Source organism: Notolabrus celidotus, chromosome 2, assembly GCF_009762535.1.
Source record: "Notolabrus celidotus isolate fNotCel1 chromosome 2, fNotCel1.pri, whole genome shotgun sequence".
NCBI classification, from domain to species: Eukaryota; Metazoa; Chordata; class Actinopteri; order Labriformes; family Labridae; genus Notolabrus; species Notolabrus celidotus.
In genome coordinates, this window is record NC_048273.1 from 3,560,971 (window position 1) to 3,585,944 (window position 24,974).

A 24,974-nucleotide genomic window follows, 5' to 3' on the forward strand; every position below is an offset into this window, starting at 1 on the left:
TTATGAATGTTTCATTGATCTTAATGTTAAGTTTTAAGTTTTCCTGTGGGCGTGTTTAAAAGCATTTGTGATGTGATCAAACATTTTATCAAGCATGATGAAAAGTTTGACACTAACTCTAACCCTACAATATCAACTCAGTAATAAACACTGTATTATTCTTTAGTTTAGGAACTCTACATAGGATTATAATTGTACATTAAATATCTAGTAATCAAACTTAAATATGTTATAAATGTAGTTTCCTATAATTCTAACTTTAGTATTTAAACAGTATCTGAGTCAGTAAAGTACACAGTGTCATGTTGTTGCTGAGTTTCAGAATGATGAGGTTTAGTTTCAGTGTAAATGTTTGCAGTCTTGTTTGGATAAACTCCTAATAGTTAATGTTGAATTTAGAGGTAAACTGAGAGAAAGTGGCTCTTCCTCCTCCTCCTCCTCCTCCTCCTCCTCCCCCTGCTCTCTCTCCGGCTCCTGCTTTATTTGCTCCATATGGTGTTTGACATGGTTGGTACCCAGGAAGGGAGAAAAAAAAAAACACTCCTGTGTGGGCGGAGGAAAGAGCCTAGTATTTTGTCCGTGTTGAAATTTGATTCAGAAGTTGAGGATCCTGGAAGACAAAAGCAAACGGAGGGGGAGGGAAGAACGTCGGAGAAGGACGGAGGGATTCTTTTTAATGCTTGAAGAGTAAAGTCACCAAAGAGTGTGGAACTGCTCCGACCAAAGTAAGTCCACGCACACGAGGCATGCTTGTAATTGAATAAGTTGAGCTGGAGCTAAATGAACCCACTCGTGTTCCTGAGATCTGCGTGTGGAGTGGAGTAATTGCTGCTGAATGGCCCCTAACTCTAAGGTTTCACTGCTGCTCTCTCAGAAGGACTGGGGCTCCTTTACGCACAGATCTGACGCAGGCTCGAGCGCGTTTTTTACACACTTTGATTTATAAATCACCAAATTAGGAACCTATCATGCAACCTTTGAAGTGGATTTACCCACTGTGGTTTTTTTTGTGGATGAGGGATTCTGTAACATAGTGTTTGAGAGAGAGTTCCTCAGCAGCGGGAGAAAAGTTCAAACAGCACATTGCCCCCCCTACGCGCGTTTCCACATCCACAGCAGCTCTGATCACCTCCGAGATTTATTCCCCACGGATATTAAAAACACAGAGCCTCCACTCCGCCTGTTTCCGCGCTCTATACTTAAAGCAAAGTCTTCATATCTTTGGAGAAAGAATCTCACCATGGTTGCGTCGTTGGATGTCCGCCAAAAAAACCTCCAGGATAAAATGCTGCAAATCAAAGAGAGCAGATGTGAAAGGAGGCGTCTGGATTAAAGAGTAAGGGTCTAACTAAGGTGCATGAAGAAGCTCTGAAGCTCTGGGGCGTTTTAATTGAGAGATTTAGTTTCCAGTATTGGTCAAAGAAGAATTCAGAGCATTCAGAAAGAAAGGCTGCAATGTACCATGAGCTCAAAGTCACTGTGAGACTGTCTCCCGCTGAAAGTTAGAAGTTGGAAGTTTACTCTACTTAATCTGCAGTTTTGGAGTAAATGCACATCTGTAAGATATTTTCATCTGGTCATTGTTCCATCCAGAGTTCTGTGATTCATGGTACTGATACACAAATAGGACATTTATTTCTGATCCTGTCTCCTGAGGGCTCCAAAGAAAAGTCTCTCAGTGATCTACAAGAAATGATCTTTATGTTGGTTTGATATTTAATCCTTTAATATCTAAATATTGAAAGGAAGTGAACTACTTGAAACTTCCACTTTTATCTGCATACTAGTTATTGAATTCAAATCAATCAAGAATGAAGAAAGCTTTATTGCTAAGTGAGCTCACACAAGGAATTTGATGATTGGAACACTGGTACTCAACAACAAGACGACAGTAAGGACAATAAATAAACCTCAATATAAAAAAATCTAAGTAAAAATAATATCTGTACAAAGAAGTATACAATTATATAAAGTTAAATCATAGACTGTATATAAAATGGACGTCCAATCGCTCCACTCGAAGTGAGGCTGCTTAAAAAACTGCTCCCCCTAGTGGTTGGCTGCAGTATAGGTCAAAAACTCAGTCTCCCCCATTCATTTGAATGGAGCTGCAGTCACACTTTAAAAAATAAATACACGTTAATGTTTCTCACGTCCGCATGCTGTGGTGATCTGTAGTTATTATTTCACTGTTTTGTGTTCAAGGCCTCTTTTTTCTTAACAGTTTCTTCTTCGTTAGTTATTAGAGGTTAAAAAACAGGGTTTTACTTCCTGTTTACTTTGATGGACAGCTGCCGTAGAGGGAAACCCCTTAGGACCTCGGGACGGTACGCTGTAGGGCGGAGCTTGTTACCGTGGAAACACACAAATTCCCAACTGCGCAGACTCTAGCTGCAGAAAATGTACAAGATGGCAGCGTTCTGGAACGGGATATTTTGGCTTCAAAACCGTACAATGGGATAAGGAGGAGCGACGCTGTCCGTTACATATACAGTCTATGAGTAAAACTAGCATTAGCAATTATCTTTAGCATGAGCTAGGACTTAGCTTCAATGCTATAAACTCATACCTCCAGCCTATATCGTACACAAGATACGCCTTTAATGAAACTTTGATTAATCTGCAAGTTTGATAAGTTTGGAAATTGTTGTAACAGGAAAGAAAGGTACACCTCTCTTAGCTAGCTTAGCGTAACAGTCACACCACAAGGCGGTGCCACCTTTCTGTTTAGGTCTGATTATACAGAGAAGTTGCTGCTAGCCTCTGAGATCACAGTTGGTGTAACCTAAATGAATAAAGCGCCACAGAGACCTGCGCTATAAGGTCCACTGTTAAATTCAGTGTACTAAACTGCCGTGTGTAGATCCCCACTCTGTCATCTTAAAGCTTTCTGATGCTATTTGTGATATTGGGTCGATTGCTACCTGCTAAGACCGCTATCTCTCTCTGCCTACACTAGCCATGTTACATTAGCTTAGCTCTTAGCAAGACAGGAAACAGCTAGCTTGATTCCACACAAAGGCGTCAGACTCCAAAGAATCATAAAGTTAATTAATCTTCACAAAAAGTAGAGCTTAAATTATTTGCATGTGTTAAAATTTGGCAAGCTAATCATTCAATCAATCTTTATTTATAAAGCATCAAATCACAACCAATGTTCTCCTCAGACTCTTTGCAAACAGAGCAGGTCTAGACCGGACTCTATGTTCTATTATTAACAAAGACCCAACATCAAGACCGGATCACATCCAGTCCCATCTTACAGACAGGACTCAGTCTGATCTCATCTTAATCCACCATGAGCAGAGCACTTTGCAGCATTTAGCAGATTCTGATATTGATGTGTAGCTCCAGTGTCAGTGTGCTGTTTGCATGATGAGATGTTGGGGTGTGTCACATGTCTCATATTTATATTTGGAAGCATAGCGAGCTTGAGGCATTTAAAGCTGTGTGAAAAATTATATTTGGACTTTGCTCTGCTCTTTTTTTTTAAGGTCTAATCTGTCCCGACGTACAAACTGTTCAAACTGTTCAAACTGCTGTCAGGCAGCGGAAAATAAACTCTGTCTTCCTGTCATATCAACACCAACTGAAGCCAACTTCCTTCAGTGTTAAAGAGTATCTGCTCACAGATCACTCGTCTGCTTTGAGCCTGGATTAAGTTTTATCTTGAAGGGTCAGGTGATGTGTGGATTGGGAATTCAAGCACCAAACTTATAAACAGAAGTAACAAAGGGATTTCAAAGAAGGTCCAAATATAACATCAGTTTTTAGAATCCTGCAGACTTTCATGGACCTGAAATACTCAGTCAGAGTGAGTCGATGTGGCTTCTCTCTGCCACAAGTGCCACCAGATGTTCAAAGAAAGTGAAGACTCTATTTCAGTGAGAGTAAAGATGAGTCATTGTTGGTTTTACAGTAAAGTTGTGTTCTGATCCGGTCTCTCTGTCACTCTGGAGACTGGAGGTGGTTTCTCTGCCCTGTGTGACCCTGGTTTGGGTGTTTCTAACAGTTCTCCGGCCTGGTTTTTGTCTGATCCTCTTCCTGTCCCCCTCTTCAGGCTGTGTGACTATGAGCACCTCGGGGCTTCAGGCCACAAACCGGCAGAACGTGAAGGAGCTCGACAGCATGAAGGAGTCCATCAGCGACATCATCAACCAGCTCCAGGACATCGACCCCACCAGGCTCTCCTTCTCCCCCTTTCTGGACCTGGACACTCAGATCTCTTTGGCGCCGGTGTCAGACAGTCCCGAATCCTCAGTAGAGGAGCTGCACTCGTCCTCCCACTCCGTCTCCGGCTCCCAGCATTCCCTTGAACCGCCACCAGCAACAGATCAGCCAAAGAGTGAGTTATTACTGTGGCTTTTTTTTACAGTCTGTGGGAGCTGAAGGAGCAAAACGAGCCCAGCTTTGGTACGGAGCACGGTTGGGGCCAGAATACATTTGTGATCCTCTGATACACTTTGAACCATCCAGGCCGCTCTGGTCATGTGAGACAGGTCTGCTCTCTAAACATGGAGGAGCAGCGTTTAGTTTTTACGACCCACGTATCTGGAAAAACTCACAGAGAGCCACAATCTGCTGAAACTCTCTGCTTCTACTCTGATATTTCATAACTGTCCTAAATGTTAACTTCTCTTCTCTTGATTTAATCACTTTAAACTCAGTCAGAATAACTGGTTTCTTTCACCTTATATCTTTATATCTTGTGTGATGCACTTTGGCTGGCCTAGTTGCTGGAACATGCCACATCCCTGCTCTCTTCATCTCCCTCTATCCCTCTCTCCAACACGGTCTCAGCAGATGTGTCTCTAACATGAGTCTGGTCCTGCTGGAGGTTTCTGCCTGTTGACCACTATTAACAAGCTACTGAAGTTCCCGGTCATGTGTTGAGATTGGATATTTGTGTCATATTACCCCTCCAGAACACGTACCTAAAGTCTCAATAAATAGTATGGGAGGTAGAGCCTTCAGTTATCAGGCACCTCTCCTTTGGAATCATCTACCAGTCAGGGTCCAGGAGGCAGACACCCTCTCTACTTTTAAGAGTGGGCTTTAAACTTTCCTTTTTGATAAAGCTTATAGTTAGAGCTGGATCAGGCTTGGACCAGCTCTTAGTTATGCTGCTATAGGCTCAGACTGACACACTGGGATCCAGTCTTTCCCTCTCTCTCCTCTCTCTGCCTGTCTCTTACTTTAACTCTTCCTGTCCCATTAAAGTTACTAACCATAGACCTTTCTGGAGTCCCTGAGCTCCCTTGTCTCGTAGGTTCCTCTACTAACCGTCTCCCCACTATCATCTCTCTCTCTCTCTCTTCATCTCCCTCTATCCCTCTCTCCAACACGGTCTCAGCAGATGTGTGTCTAACATGAGTCTGGTCCTGCTGGAGGTTTCTGCCTGTTAAAGGAAGTTTGTCCTTGCCACTGTAACTTGCTAAATGCTGCAAAGTGCTCTGCTCATGGTGGATTAAGATGAGATCAGACTGAGTCCTGTCTGTAAGATGGGACTGGATCTTATCCGGTCTTGATGTTGGGTCTTTGTTAATAATGGAACATAGAGTATAGTCTGAGGAGAACATTTGTTGTGATTTGGTGCTTTATAAATAAAGATTGATTGATTGAAAGAGAGCCCAGCAGCATTTCAGCTCTCTATGTTGATGCCCACCCTCCAGGCTGTTTCATAAGTCCTGGTTCGTGCTTCACCCTCTGTCTGACCTGCAGTGAGGGGTGGTTGATGACTGTATGACTGTAGGTCTGTTGTGGATTTCTTTCAGTATGTGGTTTTAGTGTCTGTATTAAAATGTGCTCTGGTTTGAACAGGCTCTGCTCCCTGCCACCAGCAGCCCAAAGACGACCTCCTGGAGGAGCCACGTGCAGATCAGAAGGAGGAGGGGGAGCTGGATCAAACTCTTTCCAGTCCCATCATCCCAGCTCACGATTTGGACGCTGCCACGGAAAACTGCATCAGCTTTCCAAGCCCGACCTCTCAGGGAGACATTCCCAACGGCAGAGACACGCCGAGATGGAGTCCAGAGTCTACCAATTTGGATTCGACTGCGGACGAGGGTCGCCCTCTGATAGGTCCCCCGCCTGAGAGCGTGGAGCTAACTGTGTGGAGTTTAGATGGAGAGCGGGGAGAGACTGAGGCCCCAGAGGAGGCTGCAGAGCGAGGGCCATGCTGCTGCCGCTGCTGCCAGTGTCGATGCTGTCAGAGCGGCCGAGTCCCCGCCTTCCTCTCCGTCCTGGCGTCTCTCCTGTGTGCTGCCGGGATTCTCTATGCACTCTATTTCTACGTACCCATTAAACCCCCAGACTACCCGGACACGCCCTCCCGCATTGTCTTCACCCTGTGCTGCTGCGTGGTGGCAGCTGTCCCCATCCTTCTTGGTAAACACCTGTACACTTACATTCAAACAACAAGCATGTGAGCCTTCATATGAGAGATACAGATTAAGAGAGGATTTGTATGTCTAGCCGCCTCGTCTCGGAATGTCTCGATGTCCCCTGTCCCCTTTAATTTCATGCGCTTTAAACCTCAGAGCAGCAGACGTCTCCTCGGGCCTCAGCAGAGAGGAGCATAATTTCCCTCTGCTGCACGTTGCTTTAAATGGAAACTACAATAAGAGGCTGGCTGAGTTTCCTGTCTCTCAGGCTGTGGCCTAATTGTTTCAGAATATTCAAATGTGCTCCTGACCCGAGCGTCCACAGAGAGAACGCAGAGGCAGGTGGCAAAAACATCCAGACTGAGAGTTCAGAGCTGCCTGAAATACAAGAAGTATAACTCAAGTCCTTGAAACTTTAAGTTCTCTTTCTTTTTCTTCTTAATTCAAGAGTTTAAAGTTTTAGGACTCTATTTCTACTTCATCTAAAAGTTTTATTATTTCTGGAACAAATAATATAAATCATAAAGTTATTAATTATCTCATCCAGACCATCATCCTCTCACCTATTGTTCACCTTGATGCCTGTGAGGATAGTCTGCATGTGGGTCACTCTGTTGGCAGTTGCTCCATTCAAATGAAGATAAACAAAGCGTGCTGTCAGATGGGATCATGTGCGCTCGGGGTGTTTGAAGTTGATTTGTTAATAAAATGGCGCCGAATCCAGATGTTCCCTGATGTGTTTCTTTGTTACACCTCACAGCGATGCTCATGGCTGCAGTGTGCCAGTTCTGCACGGCCTCCTTCGACCTGACGGAGCCGATTCCCCGAAGACGAGCCATCCAGCAGCTGTTTGTCACGGGGTCCTCCGAGCAGCTGCTCCTCTACGTCCTCAACCTGGTGGTGATGGCCACCCTGCTGCCTCAGGACCAGCTCAAGTTGGTGCCAATACTGGTCGCCATGTTCGTCATAGGAAGGTGAGGCTGAAAGTAAAAACATGAGACATCAAATGAGCATGTGCACAAGAAAGTGTTAGCTTCACAACCACAAAGTAGCACATGTCAGCGATTACAGCTGCTCTTTAAACTCTTCCTTTTACACCAGGAGATCTTTACCAGCTTCCAACCCACAGAGACTGGATTACAGTTCTTCACATGCAGTGTCTGTTAGTCCCATAGACTGTATATAGAATGAATGTAGTATCTATGATGTCACCCATATATTTCTGAAGCACTGTTTTGAGGCCAATTGTTGGCGGCAGCCATATTGGAAATGTTGCACTCAACCTAACTTCTGTCCAGCTAGTGTGACGCAAAGAGGCGGGCTTTGAGCCTCCTTGCTAACAGCTACAATGTTCCCGCCTGTCAATCAAGTCAGCTGTACCTCTTATTATGGAAAACTTAATAAGAGGCACATTGCCACGTTATAAAAAAATCACAATTTTTTGTTATTTCAACTCTTTTGTTATCTGCACACGCTCATTCTGAGGGTGTGCAAATGTCCTCACCTTCATCAGCAACAGAATCAGAAATACTTTATTGGGGTTGCTGTTGATGGAGCGACGCCTGCAAGCTAGTTCAGGCAGACAACTCGAGCTGCAATGCTATACACACGTCACATGTCCCACTCTCTTAACCATCATCCAACCCTGCCCTCTGCCTCTCAAATTGGCGGTATATTTAAACTGGGAAAATCTTCCATCTCTCCCTCTGCCTGTGAACACCTCTGCTGCCCTGCATGCCTATTGCTGAATTTTCCTTCATCCCCACCGCCACCCCAGCATCCACCTGCAGGCTCCAGGGGTGTGTTCAGTATGTTTTGCTCATCACTCCTCAATGTCTGCATGTAAACTTATCTGTAGGGAGTGATGAGGCCGGAGCCTGGGCGCCAAACTTGAATATGTATTGCTGCTACAATAAACAATTTAAGCGTGAGTTGTCTGACTGACATAGGGTCGCCACCATGGATTTGTGAAAAAAAGGGACACTAGGCCAATTGTTTGGGGCGGAGGGCTCGGCCACTATTACCAGTTCAGACTGACACAATGAAGATCAAATTCAGACATAGGACACTGGTAAGCTCTGCCGCTGCACCTTGTCTTCTTCTGGTGAACCTTCTTTGTTCATCAAAGTTGGCTGCCTGTTTTTGTTTGTTTGATCCACAGCTTGAAGCTTTTTTGTTTTTGCGTGGATTTCCAAAGCCCTTCATATTTTACAGAGATTTTAGTCTCCCTGGGTCGGCAGTACTAATTCAAACTCTGACCCTGTCGCCCAGTCAGGACTGTAACTAGTATATTGTTTTTTTTCATGCTGGTGGCTTGCATGTATTTGCTCCATCTCCTTCCTCGTCAGTCGTCTCTCCTCCCATTTCAAATGGAGACGCCAAAAGTTGGTGAAAAGACGACCTCAGCAGAGAGTACGTCGGTCAATTCAGCTTGCTGTCTCTCTTAGGTCAAGTTTCCCTCCCTGTTGGAGCCGCTTTGAGCGCCAGGGCGCGCACATGTGACATATGCATAGACGGGAAGAAAACAGAGACAATTTTAAATAACCGCAGAAACACGGAGGACCTTTCTAGACTATAGAATGAAGGAAATCAAATGAGGTTTTTGCATTTTCCCCAAAGAACAGGACAAATTGTGTCCTGGGAGAGATTTTTATTTTCCTGGGACAGCTGGTGAAAAAAGAGAAGAATTCTATGAAAAGCGGGACGGGTGGCAACTCTAGCCGTTGACCTACCGGTTCAGGCGTACGCCCCATGTACAGAGGCTAAACTCCTTGTTACAGTGGTTTTAGGTTCGACTCCTGTCCTCTGCCAGTTGCTGCATGTCCCCCCCTGCTCTCTGCTCCCCATATTTCCTGTCTCTCTTCAGCTGTCCCATCCAATAAAGTCACAAATGCCTATTTATTGACCCCCAGGGGAGAAATATGGGACGTTTCATGGTCATAGATCCAGCTGTTGAGCCATTTTATACCAAACATGAACCTCATGGCAGCACTTCAGCAACATTCAGGGGAACGTCAAAGTCATTCATCCTCCAGGAACCATAAATGTCTGTACTGAATTGTGCAGCAGTAACTACTACAGTAATTGTGTTATTTCGGTCTGGATTAAAGTGTTGGACTGAGAGAGCGACTCTGCAGCCGTGCCGCTAGCATGGCTAAAAATGAACACAACCACTGTCATTAACGAAACCCAGCAGAACTCCTGGCAGAGTGATGTAGAGCAGCAGAGAGCTCAAAATGACACCAATTACACAAACTCAGCCGCTCTGAACTCTCCCGTCAGCTCGGTTTGAAGCAGCAGTGAAGCTTTCTGGATAATTGAGTTCTGTATTTGGACTAAATGTGACTCTTCAACATCCAGATGGTAAAAATTATGCATTTAAACCTTCAATCTTTCAGTGGATCAGTTTCTGTGAGTCCTCTCCTTAGATTTCATTTAAAGGAATAGTTCAACACTTTTAAAAATACACTCACATTAGATTTCTTTCTTCGATCTCATGTCTGTGTTTTAGGTTATTACCCGACTGTCTTACTTGATCAACCGGTTGTGTAAGATGCTTGATTCTGATTGGTCAAAACCCCTTGACCACGGTTATTAACTTTCACTAACTTGAGCTGATCACACGTCATGTCAAATCAATCCACTAAAAGAGTTCCGGCACATTTAGCTTCTGCTTGTTGACACCGTTAGGTAAAACCGTTAGCTTCCGCTAGCATCAAAACAATGTAGCTACAACGTTAGCTTTGGTTAGCATGCTAAATGTGCAGGCTACAGACATTTTCATATTGGATCCTGTCCATTAAAATATGATGAAGGAGCGGAGCAGGTGAGAGAAACTTCAGGTTAGCGATCTCTACAAAGAAAGTTAAACCCTGAGCGGTGGTGATGATAGCAGCAGGGTTCAAAGTTGAGACATTAGTTTATTTTTAAAGGTGTGTGAACCGCAGAGCTCAGAGAAGAAGGAGAGCTGAATGAGGACAGGTTCATGTTCAATCCACCGCAACAGGCAGAGAAGAATCCATCACCATGGAACGATCACTGACGAGGAATCACTGGGACTGTTTTTAAAAGCTGTAAACATAAATCATTCAAATCAATGTTTTTACGACCATGTTTGAATCTGAAGTTAGTAGCTGGGTAATAAGCTGGATAATGTATGGTGAGCAGGTGGTTATGGGAAATAGAATCCCTTCACTTCCCATCGGGAAGAACCACAGACTGTATAAATAATGGGCGTAGTATCCGTGACGTCACCAATCGTATCTGAGGAGCTGTTTTGAGGCCAATCAGCGGCGGCAGCCATATTGGAAATGCGGAACTCATAATAACTGCTGTCGTACAGTGTGTGCCGATCGAGAGAAGAGCTATCCAGACTACACTCGTTTTTTGAACCAGGCTGTAAACATGTTTATTTCTGCTGTAAAGATCATCTTCTTTGAATGGGTGTGTATGTGGTTTCCAGTTCTTCCGGAGCCAGCCTCAAGTGGACACTTGAGGAACTGCAGTTTTTAACACTTCCACATTGGCTTCAATTCTCGTGGCCGGAGGTTACAGCTTGGGAGGAACAGAGAAACAAACATCAGTTCACTATTTTTGCTGCGGGTTAACCATGAACTGGTCAGTTTGGTCTTTGCTTGGGATCTAGCAAAGAATCCAGGAAGGTACCGGATCAGGTTTCTGTGCTTTTTACTCGGCTTGGCCTGTATAAGTAGGAACAAGTTTCCTTAAGATTTTACACAAAAAGATACATGATCCAGTTTCTCCCTCAGCAGGTGGCTTAAGTCCTGGGTTGGGAAACACAGTTTAATGATGTAATTGGGTGTTTAGATTATAAAAACAGGGCTTCTGTCCTTGTCGTTATTGAAACTCTGAATGTAGGTCTTTCCCTCGTAGTGCAGCACTCTCACTTTGTTGTAATGGTCCATTAGGTCAGTGCACTCTCTGACTTCCTTTGTTCCCTGCTGTGCCCGCTCTGACACCATCACAGAGAGGTTGTGAAAGTTTATCAGTAAAGTTTGAACTCGATCTGATTTCCTGTTTGTGTTTATTTCTGTAACCCTCTGCAGACTTGTTTACTGGGTCAGCCTGAACATGTGCAGCTCCTGGCGAAGCTTCGGCTCCGGCCTGACCGTGTTCCCACTCCTCGCCATGGTTGCTCTCAATCTGTTCCTCATCTACACCCTGAATCTCAAAGAACCTCTCCTTGGCTCTCAGGACATCCTCTTCAATCAGGTCACCCCCTCTTCCTGGTCAGGGGAGACATCACAGAGCCCAAGTGGCAAACCAGACATCCTACCCACAGACATCCTGGACGCTCAGTGAGGAGACGAGCTTTTCTTCTTCTTCTCAGAGGAGGAGATGGTTCTAAAAATAGGCCATTCCTGTGGTCTGCAGTTCAGCACAGCAACACACGCTGCCACTATAACCTCCAAAGTCTGTGACAGCTTTACTCGTTTGTCTGCTCCTCCTATACAGGACCTTTTTTATGTGGATTCATGCTTATTATCTGGAACAAAAGAGCTCTTTCAAAGCTTGTGGCGGAGACGGCCTTTGAACAATGCTGTAGTCTTAAAACATTCGTCCTTTAAAGCTATTCCAGTGCCTGTATTTAATGTTTGGAACTCCAAAGTACTTAAAGCTCTGTTATACGTGTGGCTGAATCTGGTCTGACCTTCAAACACCACACGCAGCATTACTTGTATTATTGTTTCAAAAAGTTTGTAAATGAAGAAGAAAAATAAAGCCATTTGTAAAAACTCTCTTCCCTTTTTCCAGTTTGGAGTTTCTTTCTTTTTCCTCCTCGGCTGAGGAACTATTCCTGGAGAAACTACAGAGTGTGCTTCCAGCACTCAGTCTGTCATTATGTGATAACACGCTCTCCACATTCTCTGCTCGCTCTTCATCTCCACCCTGCGCGTGTCCTTCGCTTCTGCTGCCGTTTGTGGCTTGCTCGTTTTGTGGGACAAAATGCGGCTGAAACGAAAACAGAAGGTTAAATCAGGCTGCTCTTGTTTGCTTTTGACGAGTTAGTCGAAGGGTAGATAAAAGACCCGTCCAAATTACTTTAATTAAAGGCAATGAGTCTGACTCCTGGTATTTATCATGTCATAGAAAAAAAAAACATTCCTCCACATATAGATCTATGACTGAAACTTGTCTCTGCAAATTTACAGAGTGAGAAAATTAAAGCTTTATTTCTAAATGATTCTACAATCCAAGTTCTACACGGTTCATAATGATCCTCTTTATTATAGGTGTTAAATGTTCTAGGCTGCAAAACCAGAGAATTTTTGATTTTCTGTCAAATTAACTTTCAACAAGCCGGTCCTGAAATTTGTGACAGTGACCTAAAAACACTTTTAGCAACGGTCAGCAGGGATTGCATCATCCTGGGGCCCTCTTGGATGCTTCTGTAGTTGATCAAACTTTATAAAATACATTCCCTGGTCCCTTTTTAGTGGAAAACACCTGAAAAAGCTCTTATAGCTGCTTTTCCAAGGGACAAAACATGACAAAGCGCCCTTTGAATGTCCTCCCCAGTGGATAAAAAGTTAAAAAAGAACTCTCTGGATGTCCTGCAGAAGGATAAAACATGACCAAGTGCCCACTGGATGTCCTTTCCAGTGTATAAGATGAGCTCAGCTGCATTGATGGCGGTGACAGGTACATGTGCTGATGTGACTCTGCCTAAAAGAGTTGTGTAATTATGTATGAATAATCATCTTTTCATTAAATCTTTTACACTTTTGATCATTAATGTAATTTTCTCAATTTATGTCATAAACTAGTAAAAGCAGCCATGTCTGGTTATTTTTCTTTGTAGCTATTTAAGTCTCTTTTGGAAATACTGTTCATATTTTTCAAACTTTTTATGAAATAAAAAAGAATGAGTTGCTTGTAACTCGTTTTAAAAGTGTAGTGATTATTTTGTCCATGTTATCATCATTTCCTAGTGTTTGCCCTCCAGTCAAAGTTGTATGATTTCAGGTAAGTTTGGTTTAAAATTGTATTTAACAACTTAATCTACAGTATATACCTGAGTAAAATATTCTTTGCCCCTTTGGCGGTGTCAGTTGAAACAGTCTGACTTCTGTCATGAAATTGATTATACCAGTCTCGTCCTTCCTAGCTAAAGCTTTACTGATAAGTGAAGATGTTTATTTCATTGAAAATAAAAAATAAACAGGTAAGAATGCAGCCATTCAACTCAGAGGCAGATCTCATGCACAAATATTTCATTAAGAAAAACACAGTCCGAAAGGGTTAAGTAAAAATTAAATAAAAAATACAGAAATAATACATATAAAACAAATAGATACAAATAAATGAATAAAGTTAAATAAATAAATACAAATAATAATAATTAGAATAATACAAAACAATAGAAATAGATACAATACACTTTAAAAAATAAATAAATAAAGATTCAAGATTCAAAGGTTTTTATTGTCAATTCTCACTGTATTTACGAGACATACAGGAAAAACGAGATGCTGTTTCTCTCTTCCAGCTTTTAAATATCTAAAATTTAAATATAAAATATAATAAAATATAATAAAATACAGTTATATAAAGACAGCCTATGTACACAGTGCAGGTAGTGCAGTGACAGTTTAAAAATGGACAATGTAAATAGATAACAGTGCAAATGATATTAAGGTGCAGACAGTATTCAAGATGAGTAAAAAAAATAATAATAATAAGAATGTATATCACAAATCAGTCCATCAGAAAGTCAACTGAAAAAAATAAATGAAACAACCGGTGCCCACCTCTTCTGGAAAACATGCATATTTAACAATAGTCATTTTTTATAACTGCCCCTGCCTCCCCTATAGTCTACCAGTCAGATATAGGCCAACTGTAGGTCTGTAGGTGACTGAATTATGTAGGCTATAACTTAGTCTGAATATTATTCCAGGCAGAATGAGCAAGATTAGAAAAAATAGTCGGATCAGTTTGGAAGATAAGATTTTAAATTAATTTATAAAAAGTCAATAAAACAGTGGAGATCAATGTTTAGATCAATGTGGCTCAAATGTTATTAACTGACACATATTACAGTCAGTTAAAACTCTTTATAATAAACCAAAGTAAAGTCAGTATATAATCAACACTTTGACCTTCTGTGGTTTAAATGGTCACAGCAGCAGCGCCATCTAGAGCGCGCGCTCATAACGACACCGGAAGTAGTCTGACGTAACTGAAATCCTAAAGATGGCGGCGTTAGCTGGTGAGTGATGTTTTGGCTGCTATAATCTGCTTTTATTTGAACATGTAGGTTTCCTGAGTTGTGTTTTATAGAGTATTTATTAAAGGTTGAGTTAAATAAGTTTAATAAGGAGGAATAAAAGCGCGGGAAAGAGTTTTACTGGCTGCTGTCTGAGTGAACACACTGACCTTGCTCTGCCTGCGTTAGCATGCAGGTCGCTTACGTGAGCTGCAGCTGGAGGTCCAGGAGCAGCCAAGCTAACAGAAGCTAACGCTTTTAAACACATGTTTACTCAGAAAGAGTCCATGTTTGTGTTTATTTAATCTTCAACGAGGTCAGAACACCTCATTAGACTTGTTTGTGTGTCGCTGTTAATATCTCCATCTGTAGAAAACACTCAATCCAAGCTCTCCTGAGTGTTCTGATCTCTGATTTCGGGAGTTTGAGCTCATTTTAAGGGCAACAGGGCTGATCTCTACTTTGGGAATGCTCACACATCATGTAACACTTAATCTAGAAGAAAATGTTAATATTTGATCACACTGAAATGTTAAAAACAACCTAAAGTGAGGTATCGATGCTCATGTTGTGCTAACTTTGCATTGTCCAGTAGTCTCAGGAGGCTCTCAGGGTTATTGGCTGCACTGTTACCAAACAGAGTAACATGTTATGTCACACATCAGTGTTGTTTTTATGCTCAGACATTTAAGAATATAAGAAAGACAACAGTTTTATAAAAACATGTCTTCACTGTTTATTTGTCTTTATGTTGCAGCGCCCCGCCTGGCCCTGTTCGGCTGCTTCTCATCAAGGTAAGAACCTTTAATCCTGATCCATGTTGTGGAATAAATCTGATCCAGCTCAGTGATGGTCTTACAGGTCCACCATATTGACATCAATACAGTTATCACCTGATATTAATGGAGATGCTACTACAAAGGAAATAAATGCAGGTGGAATATTCACAAAAATATTCAACTTATTAATCAATTAATTAATCAGACTTTATTTGTAAAGCACTTTTCACACAATGATATTGGACCAAAGTGCTGTACATAAAAATAATAATGGAAGTAATAAATAGAATACATTAAAAATACAAAATCCCAACACTCCAAAATCCACCCCACAATCCATATGCAAAAATAATAAAATTAAAAATAACAATAAAATAAAGTATAGACTTTAAAATAATTTAAAAAATAACTTTACAGCATCTTAAAATGATTGAACAGAGTTGTTTTTTTTTACTTATATTTTATTGGCTTTTCTTGATGAGGTTACATCAAAATAAACACATACAAACTTTGGTGTCAGTTCAGCCTCCTTTGAGATAGTCCATTCTCTTCAGGCTTTTTGATGGGTTATAAAGTCAGTCCACTTTTCTCATTTTCCTTGGCAGGCAGATTATTGAAGTCTTAAATTGGGTGTTAAGTTCTCCATATTGTGTAGTTTTTCCATAATGTCCAACCAGTTTCTCTGAGTGGGGGGGTCCTCCTTACACCACTTTCTTATTATAGCTTTATTTGATGCCAGTAGTAGTATTCCAGCCAGGTACCTGTCTTTGCTTTGTTTATTTTCCTGTGTTAAATTTCCCAGATACAGCACTTCACACATCTTAGGATGTTCATAACCTAAAATTGCTGTCATTCCTTTCCAAACCTTGAACAGTGTTTTAAAGTGTATTTTTTATATTTTAAAAAAAATACCCACTCCCAATCCACATGTCTATAATATTTTATTTTGGTTGGTTTCTGTAACTCTCAGAAAGCAGAAACGTCTCACATTAAGGAGCGTTCACGCTGAAACAGTGATGACTCAAACTGAAGTGCTCTGCAGGCTGTGCAGTCTCACTTTTGGCAACAGGAGCCCTCAGCTTCTGTTTGGAGAGGAGTCGAGTTAATCCTTAAATTCAGGCTTCGCTAAATTTAGGAGACAAAAAGCTCCTAAAACAATTCATTGTATAAACTCACATGTGAGTCAGCCAAATGGTCATAACATACAATATAGTAAAGAGGAGAACATTTTAACATATGGTGAAACTGACCTCATGTGTTGGGCGATCACTTATTTTATCAGCTGTTTTTTCTCCTTTCTGTTGAGTTTTAATTTGTTCTCCTTGTTCAGACATTTTTTGTATCTCTAACTTGCTGTCTCTCTTTAGGCCCCTCTCAGTGTTTGCTGTTCATCAGAAGAGTCTGCACAGCTTTGCAAAAAGCGAGAATACAACAACAAGGTGAGTCTCTCTCTCTCTCTCTCTCTCTCTCTCTCTCTCTCTCTCTCTCTCTCTCTCTCTCTCTCTCTATCTCTCTGTCTCTCTCCCTCTCTCTCTCTCTCTCTCTCTCTCTCTCTCTCTCTCTCTCTCTCTCTGTCTCTCTCTCTCTCTCTCTCTCTCTCTCTGTCTCTCTCTCCTCTCTCTCTCTCTCTCTGTCTCTCTCTCTCTCTCTCTCTCTCTCTCTCTCTCTCTCTCTGTCTCTCTCTCTCTCTCTCTCTGTCTCTCTCTCTCTCTCTCTGTCTCTCTCTCTCTGTCTCTCTCTCTCTCTCTCTCTCTCTCTCTCTCTCTCAATTCAATTCAATTCAAATTTGCTTTATTGGCATGAACAATGAGATATTACTGCCAAAGCACATAAATTCCTACAGTACATTATATATATTCACAACACACTACACTCACCATATATTAAATATTTTATATGCATTAATGAACGATGGTGTCACCTATACAGCATATCTCAATGTCCTCACCCGATGCGGCGCACTCTCTCTCTCTCTGTCTGTCTGTCTGTCTGTCTGTCTGTCTGTCTCTCTCTCTCTCTCTCTCTCTCTCTCTCTCTCTCTCTGTCTCTCTCTCTGTCTCTCTCTCTCTCTCTCTCTCTCTCTGTCTCTCTCTCTCTCTCTGTCTGTCTCTCTCTCTCTCTCTCTGTCTGTCTCTCTCTCTCTCTGTCTCTCTCTCTCTCTCTCTCTCTCTCTCTCTCTCTCTCTCTCTCTCAAAACTTTATTTATATAACACCTTTCCTTACGTTCAAGCATGCAGCCCAAAGTGTTTCATTTAAAGTCGAGAGACAGAAAACAACAGAAATGGGTAAAATAATAAAATACCTAATCATTAAAAATATCCTTCAAAATAAAATACCATTAATACAGTAAAATTGATAAAATAAGTAAGAGTAGGAAGGAAAATTAAAAACCAGTTAAAGTTAAAAAGATCAGATAAATACAACATATAAATAAAAATAAATAATAAAAGATTAAAAGAGAAAATTATAAAAAAGATATATATTTGTAGTAATTTATTTTAGACCTGGACTGCATTGTTGTAATCATTATTATAATCAACATGTATTTATCTCATTATTTTCTTAGTTATCAATTTATTTCTTGTATTTATCTGATATTTTTTACTTTAACTGATTTTTATCCTTACTTATTTGATTAATTTTACTGTACTGATGTTATTTTATTTTATTATTAACATATTTACTTTTTAATTTAAAAGGTAAGTCTTTAGTTTTCTTTTAAAAACACTCAGAGAGCTCGATGTTTTAATGTCCAGAGTCAGAGAGTTCAGAGTTTAGGGTCATGAAAACAGAAAGCTCTCTTCGTGAGGAACATTTCAAAGTTTACAGATATTCTTGATCAGAAAGAAGAACAGACACTCAGTGAACTTTGTGCACATGATAAAGTTTCCTTCCTTTCTCTGCTGCAGCTTGGTTCCAGTCAGAGAGAAGAGCACGGCCGTGGCAGCAGCCAAACCAGCAGCTGTAGCCAGCAGCAAAGGAGAGTATGTGATCACTAAGCTGGACGACCTGGTGAACTGGGCCCGCAGGGTGAGTAGACAACAGGATTTTATCTCTGTTAATACTTTAATACTTCAGGTACGTCTTCATTTGACCAACAGAGACACCTTATCGGTTTGCAAACATTCAATAAAATGAGGTCGTGTGTGTTCAGCGTTGATTTGAGACTCTCTGGTGTCGGTCTAACAGCATGCAGACAACTCTAACAAAGACAGCCACACACTCTGAGTCACACTCAGCTGAATAACACTGAACAGTGTGAGAGAGCAGCAGAGGTCTCAGAGTCACACTCAGATTAAACACAGGAACACGTTGTTGTTGTTTCGTTGTCTTGGTGTTTTTTTAAACTCCTCCTCGTCTGCTGCGCCTCAGAGCTCTCTGTGGCCGATGACCTTCGGCTTGGCGTGCTGCGCCGTGGAGATGATGCACATGGCGGCCCCTCGGTACGACATGGACCGTTTCGGAGTGGTGTTCAGAGCAAGTCCCCGACAGTCTGACGTCATGATCGTGGCAGGAACGCTGACCAATAAGATGGCTCCGGCTCTGCGTAAGGTGAGAGATGCTTCTGTCACCTTCAGAGCGAACGTGTCGAGAATGATTGTTTGAAAAGTGGAGGAGAAATCACAGAGAGTCTCTCCTCCTGCGTCGCTCTCAGATAATCAGCTGCGATTGTTCTCCCTCAGACGTGTCTGTGTGCAGCGCTCAGAACAGTATAGCTGTTCAAACGCAGGCTGGATTAAGAGCAGCCTGGCGGTGGATTGGTAGACTGGCTCAAAGCCTCCCTCCAGCTGAGAGGACAGATTAGGTCTTAGTCAGACGTTATTTATGAGCGCCTGAACTTCTTCTTCTCTCTGACAGGTGTACGACCAGATGCCTGAGCCCAGATACGTCATTTCTATGGGAAGGTGAGTCAAAGATATGATCAGGTTACATGTTTCCATCATCTCTCCACCTTACCTTTAATGTGTTTCATCAGATTCTGATCTGATTCTGTCAATTCCTGCAAGTGTCTTGATCAGCAGGTCACACGTGTGTTCCCTGCTGTGTTGCTTTCTAAACATTTGAGAGTAAAAGCCTGTTTTTTACTTCTGCCTGGACCCTACACAGCAGTACTCTGCCCAAACACTAGAGGGCAGTGTGGTCCCTCTGATAGCTTGTCGCCTGGTTCTGGTCCCGCTACGTTCTCTGTTTACTTTTTCACAGCGATTCAGATCGTGTTATGTTAATCTACAGCTGATACATGTTACTGTTTATCATACAGACATGATTACATGAAGAATCGCAAAGTGGACCAATCACAGGGCTCGCTCGATTTAATGCATTGTTACATTTTAGAGGAGGAGTATGTTGGCTACATGTGTCGGTTCAGAAGCTACACAGACCAAAAGCGTAGGCTACGCCGTTGATCCTACACAGAAGTACAAACCAGGCTTTAAGGCTCTTCATCATTAAAGGTGTCTTCCTGATTTTTGTCTTCCAGTTGTGCTAACGGAGGAGGATACTACCACTACTCCTACGCTGTCGTCAGAGGCTGCGACCGAATCATACCAGTGGATATTTATGTTCCAGGTAACTTTTACATTTCACACAACCCCCTTTAAGAACTGTGTGTTTCAAACACAGATCCCTGGGGAGTAGGTCTTAAAGAAAGTGTCTTTAACTCTTTAAAGCAACATTTTCAGGTTGACTCTTTTCTGTTCCTTTTTCAAAACATTTGTTTCAACTTTATTTTCTTAAAGCTGGGGTTGGCAGTCTCGGAAAACTAGCATGAATTTGAATGCGACCATATGATGGTGACTGATTCAAAACCGATCCTCACCAAAACATTCTCATAGTGAAAGTTAAAAACACAAACAAACATGGCTGCTGTTAGTACTCACAACTATCATGCTAGCATTATCCAGTTGTACTGGTGACACGATATCAGGAGAAAAGTTATAACACATATATAATACTGTAACAGCTCTACTGTTTGTTAAACATGTTCAGTGTAGATGCTCTTAATTCCTACAGTGTTGACGGTCAGTGAAGGCATCAGGAGAGGTGTAGAGTGTGTGAGCAGGAGAGAGGAGAGACAAGAGGAGAAGTTCTTCATTCATTCAAACATTGATTGTTGCTTTGTTGGTTGGCGTGGTAACGGCCGACAGTGACCGGTTATTAAAGATCAACGTGTTCATGAATCAGCTCGTCATCCCTACAGCGTCCGGACGGACGCTACAGTACATCTACATTTTCTGAGCCCCCGTGGTGAGAGCTTTTAGACTCTGATCCGGACTACAGTCCTGAGCAAAGACCCTCATCGGGTCAGCGGGGACAGGCCCGAGGTCGAGCGAGAGGGGCAGTCAGTAGAGTTAGGGGAAGCAGAGGCAGGAGACGGGGACTCAGAGTTCACGCCGGGGAAATGTACACGCAGGAGGCGGGCAGAACAGCAGGACGGGATTTGAATGGTTTAAAATTTTGGCACCCAAAAAACAATGATTGGTTGGTGTTTTCCCAGGTTTACTCCGGCTGTAGAGAGCAGCTTCTCTTTGCTCTTTTTTAAGAACACATCATGTATTGATTACCATCAGGACATGAAGATCATTTTAACCAGTATAACAAAAAGTGTTTCTAAATCTGATTACCAACCCCAGCTTTAAACATGCATAAGTAGACAACACAGCTCAATGGGTCATCAATCCATCCTTATGTTATAATAGTGAAAATACAGTCAGTTCATGCAGTAGTGACTCATTATTAATCATTCTACTACAACAGAAGCATTGTGTATATATATCTCCTTCATTGCCAGTGCTTTTGTACATAGGTAATTCTAACTATTCTACGCTTCTGTATAAACTTTATTACTATTTTATCTTACTCTATTCTATTTGATCTTTATTTTATTATATTTTATTCTTATTTATATCTTATTTTATTCCTTCTTCTATTAATACTTTGACTTTCTTACATACTGTTTATGAGAGAACCAGAATTTCCCTCCCTGGGATAAAGTATTTCTGATTTTGATTAATCCTTTAATGATACGTACACAAGCCAATTTTCCCTTTACTCTAAAATGTTTTCTGCTCTTAGGTTTAGTGAGAAAATCATTATTTCCATATATCAGACTCCTCTATCCACTCAGCCTCTGCTGGAGGATTAATTAGCAACCATTTTGGTGTCGCAGCCCTTTTTGCTGGCTGTTAATAAAACATCATAGTTACAGGCAGCAGCGAGTTAAAGACGAGTGCTTTCAAGAGACGTTCAGCCGTCGTGTGTGGATTTACGCTCAAGCATCCACACCCTCCTGCTCCTGTAGGCGGAGTCACACCACTAAAGCTCGGTGCCTATGGTGGGAGTCAGTCAGGGTAACATGTAGGACCTGAAGAAGTCATAGAGTAACAGTGATAGCAGCTTCCCCATCATGTGTTTATTGTTACTTTAATGTATAAATTATAGATTTCTAATCAAATACTTGGTTTACTCTGTACTCCTGTAACTCTCTCTGTCGTCCCCCTTCCGTCCTCAGGGTGTCCCCCCACCGCAGAGGCCCTCCTGTACGGGACTCTACAGCTGCAGAGGAAGATCAAGCGTGAGAAGAAGATGAGGATCTGGTATCGGAAGTAATGTGTTATATATGTGAGTGTGTCTGATTATGTAAATCTTGTATCTCGGGTTTCATTTGGAGCGCGGCTCCTCTTCAGTGTAGAGCTTCAGGAACCAGCTTCAATAAACTCACTGTTGTTATGTACGCACAGAGCAATGCTGCTTCTCTCCACCTCACTCAGCCGTCGCTCAGTTCATCCCCTCCTGCTTTCATAGTTTAAAAGTCTGGAGACAGAAATAGCCTCATGCAGGTTTCCCTCCTTGTTAAACTGAATACTTTGTGCCGGCAGGAGAAGAGTGTAATCCTGTATGATCTTAAATATTATTTTGAATAAACTGGGCTCATGATAAGAATTATTGTGATGTCTTTCTTTCTACTTGAAGCAGTAGCACCATTTAAAGCCACTAGGGGGCTCCAGTGATCACAGACTCTGACCTTCACAGCTCTGCTTCACTCTGCAGAGGTTTGAACATTTTTATTGTCTGTTCTGAAACCCAGAAGTCATGGTGTGCTTCTGCAACACTCCAGTGATCTTACATATTCTGTAACTTCATGCAGAGAGAGAAGAATTACCTTCCTGCAATCAATCAATCTTATATCCCAACAGATGTTCTCCTCAGACTCTTTCCAAACAGATCAGGTCTAGACCGTACTCTATGTTCTATTATTAACAAAGACCCAACATCAAGACCGGATCAGATCCAGTCCCATCTTACAGACAGGACTCAGTCTGATCTCATCTTAATCCACCATGAGCAGAGCACTTTGCAGCATTTAGCAAGTTACAGTGGCAAGGACAAACTTCCTTTAACAGGCAGAAACCTCCAGCAGGACCAGACTCATGTTAGACACACATCTGCTGAGACCGTGTTGGAGAGAGGGATAGAGGGAGATGAAGAGAGAGAGAGATGATAGTGGGGAGACGGATAGTACTAGTTGTAGCAGCTGGAGTCTGGCACGTCCACAGCAGCAGAGATCCAGAGGAACCTGTGAGACAAGGGAGCTCAGGGACTCCAGAAAGGTCTATGGTTAGTGACTTTAATGGGACAGGAAGAGTTAAAGTAAGAGACAGGCAGAGAGAGGAGAGAGAGGGGAAGACAGGATCCCAGTGTGTCAGTCTAAGCCTATAGCAGCATAACTAAGATCTGGTCCAAGCCTGAGCCAGCTCTAACTATAAGCTTTATCTTAAAGAGCACTTTGCAGCATTTAGCAAGTTACAGTGGCAAGGACAAACTTCCTTTAACAGGCAGAAACCTCCAGCAGGACCAGACACATTTTAGACACACATCTGCTGAGACCTACCGTGATGGAGAGAGGGATAGAGGGAGATGAAGAGAGAGAGAGAGATGATAGTGGGGAGACAGATAGTAGTAGTTGTAGCAGCTGGAGTCTGGCACGTCCACAGCAGCAGAGATCCAGAGGAACCTGTGAGACAAGGGAGCTCAGGGACTCCAGAAAGGTCTATGGTTAGTAACTTTAATGGGACAGGAAGAGTTTCAGTAAGAGACAGGCAGAGAGAGGAGAGAGAGGGAAGACAGGATCCCAGTGTGTCAGTCTAAGCCTATAGCAGCATAACTAAGAGCTGGTCCAAGCCTGATCCATCCCTAACTATAAGAGCCTACTCTTAAAAGTAGAGAGGGTGTCTTCCTCCTGGACCCTGACTGGTAGATGATATCCAGTTAGACTCGTCTGTGTTCTTAAGGGTTGCTCATTGATGCTATCTCGTGTGTTGGCTCTCGGTGGCTTAGTGAGGATGACGGTTGTGCAGTTAAAAGGTGACACAGTCATGTAAACATATACTAAGTTCTTGTTAAAGGTTAACTCGTGTGTGATGTTTTAAACCTGCATGTTTATCATCAATGCTCACAAACTCTGCTCTTATTTAAGCAGGACGCCTCTAAAAACATGGTTTACTCAAACACTGCAAAGCAAGAAAACATATATATACTTTTAAGAGTTCCAAAGAAACTGTGCGGATGAAAATATTTTCCTTATATATTTATTTCATATTCTAATACTTTGAATACTTATAGCTAAAAATATTAAATATTTTTAAATTGTAATATGAGTTATATTACATTTAATATTATATCTTTTAAGTTTTAAGGTGCAATATCATTATTTGTTTAATTTAATATTGTATTAATTATGTTTTATTTTATATGATATATTTTATATTTTAAGGTACAAGACTACTTTTTTATTTATTTAATATTGTATTTATTATAGAACATTTTATTTTAAGGTAAAATATATATTTTTAAATTTTTATATTATATTATTTATTTTATACTTTATATTATATTTTTTAAACTTTAAGGTAAAATAGTATATATTTTAAAATTGTAATATTATATTGATTATATTATATTTTATATTCCATTTTTTATATTTTAAAGTAAATAATTATTTTAATTTTTTGGGATATATTTTACATTATAATATTTTTCAGATGATTTTCTTTGCTTTAATAACCTGTCTATGGTTCGGTCATATAAACGGAACATATTGTATTTGAGTATCTGATAGAGGTAATCCAAAAGTATGAAACAAATGCAAAGTTTGATCCAAGTTTGCCATTTTTGTGTATATATATATATAATTTCTAACTCCACTAATATTTATTGTTGCTAAAAACTTGTAAATCAAGCTTTCAGTCACAAACATCTAAGCTACAGTAAAGATGTAAAGTCTTCTTTCCTATTAATGCAGAGAATGTCACCATCTTGGTCCTAGGTTATGTCAGCCTTCTTTTAATAGTGTCATGAGTATCTTGACCTTCAGTTCTAATTTCATGAATTAAAAAGCTATTTACCTTGTATTAAAAAAAGTCATAAAATTGTGTAAACAATCCTGAATTGATTCCCCCTTAGAGGAAATCTGTATTTTTTGTGTTCCTGAAAATGTAAAAACTCCATAACGAGATGCAAACCTTCTAATTCTAAGGAGCTGGAATCAAACTGTGATCATGCTTTAAAAATGAACACCAGCCA

At 41.3% G+C, this 24,974-nt stretch overlaps 2 protein-coding genes across 3 annotated transcripts; both read left to right on the forward strand.

Annotated features, from left to right (window-relative positions):
* The first annotated feature begins 317 nt into the window (after positions 1 to 317).
* Positions 318 to 12,144, forward strand: LOC117832156 (transmembrane protein 79-like). 2 transcript variants are annotated; one of them, XM_034711153.1, is made up of 5 exons: positions 318 to 725; positions 4,061 to 4,345; positions 5,821 to 6,387; positions 7,144 to 7,357; positions 11,450 to 12,144. In XM_034711153.1, exons 2-5 carry the CDS (start codon positions 4,072 to 4,074, stop codon positions 11,703 to 11,705), a joined length of 1,311 nt encoding a protein of 436 aa, XP_034567044.1. In that variant the 5' UTR covers positions 318 to 725; positions 4,061 to 4,071; the 3' UTR covers positions 11,706 to 12,144. The 2 variants fall into 2 exon arrangements, with proteins under 2 accessions (XP_034567044.1, XP_034567054.1); XM_034711163.1 differs by lacking the exon at positions 318 to 725 and adding an exon at positions 1,229 to 1,336.
* A 2,373-nt stretch (positions 12,145 to 14,517) lies between these two features.
* On the forward strand, positions 14,518 to 22,334 carry ndufs7 (NADH:ubiquinone oxidoreductase core subunit S7). The gene is made up of 8 exons (XM_034675893.1): positions 14,518 to 14,616; positions 15,371 to 15,407; positions 16,760 to 16,831; positions 18,302 to 18,422; positions 18,765 to 18,944; positions 19,251 to 19,297; positions 19,873 to 19,961; positions 21,904 to 22,334. Exons 1-8 carry the CDS (start codon positions 14,601 to 14,603, stop codon positions 21,999 to 22,001), a joined length of 660 nt encoding a protein of 219 aa, XP_034531784.1. The 5' UTR covers positions 14,518 to 14,600; the 3' UTR covers positions 22,002 to 22,334.
* The last annotated feature ends 2,640 nt before the right edge of the window (positions 22,335 to 24,974 follow it).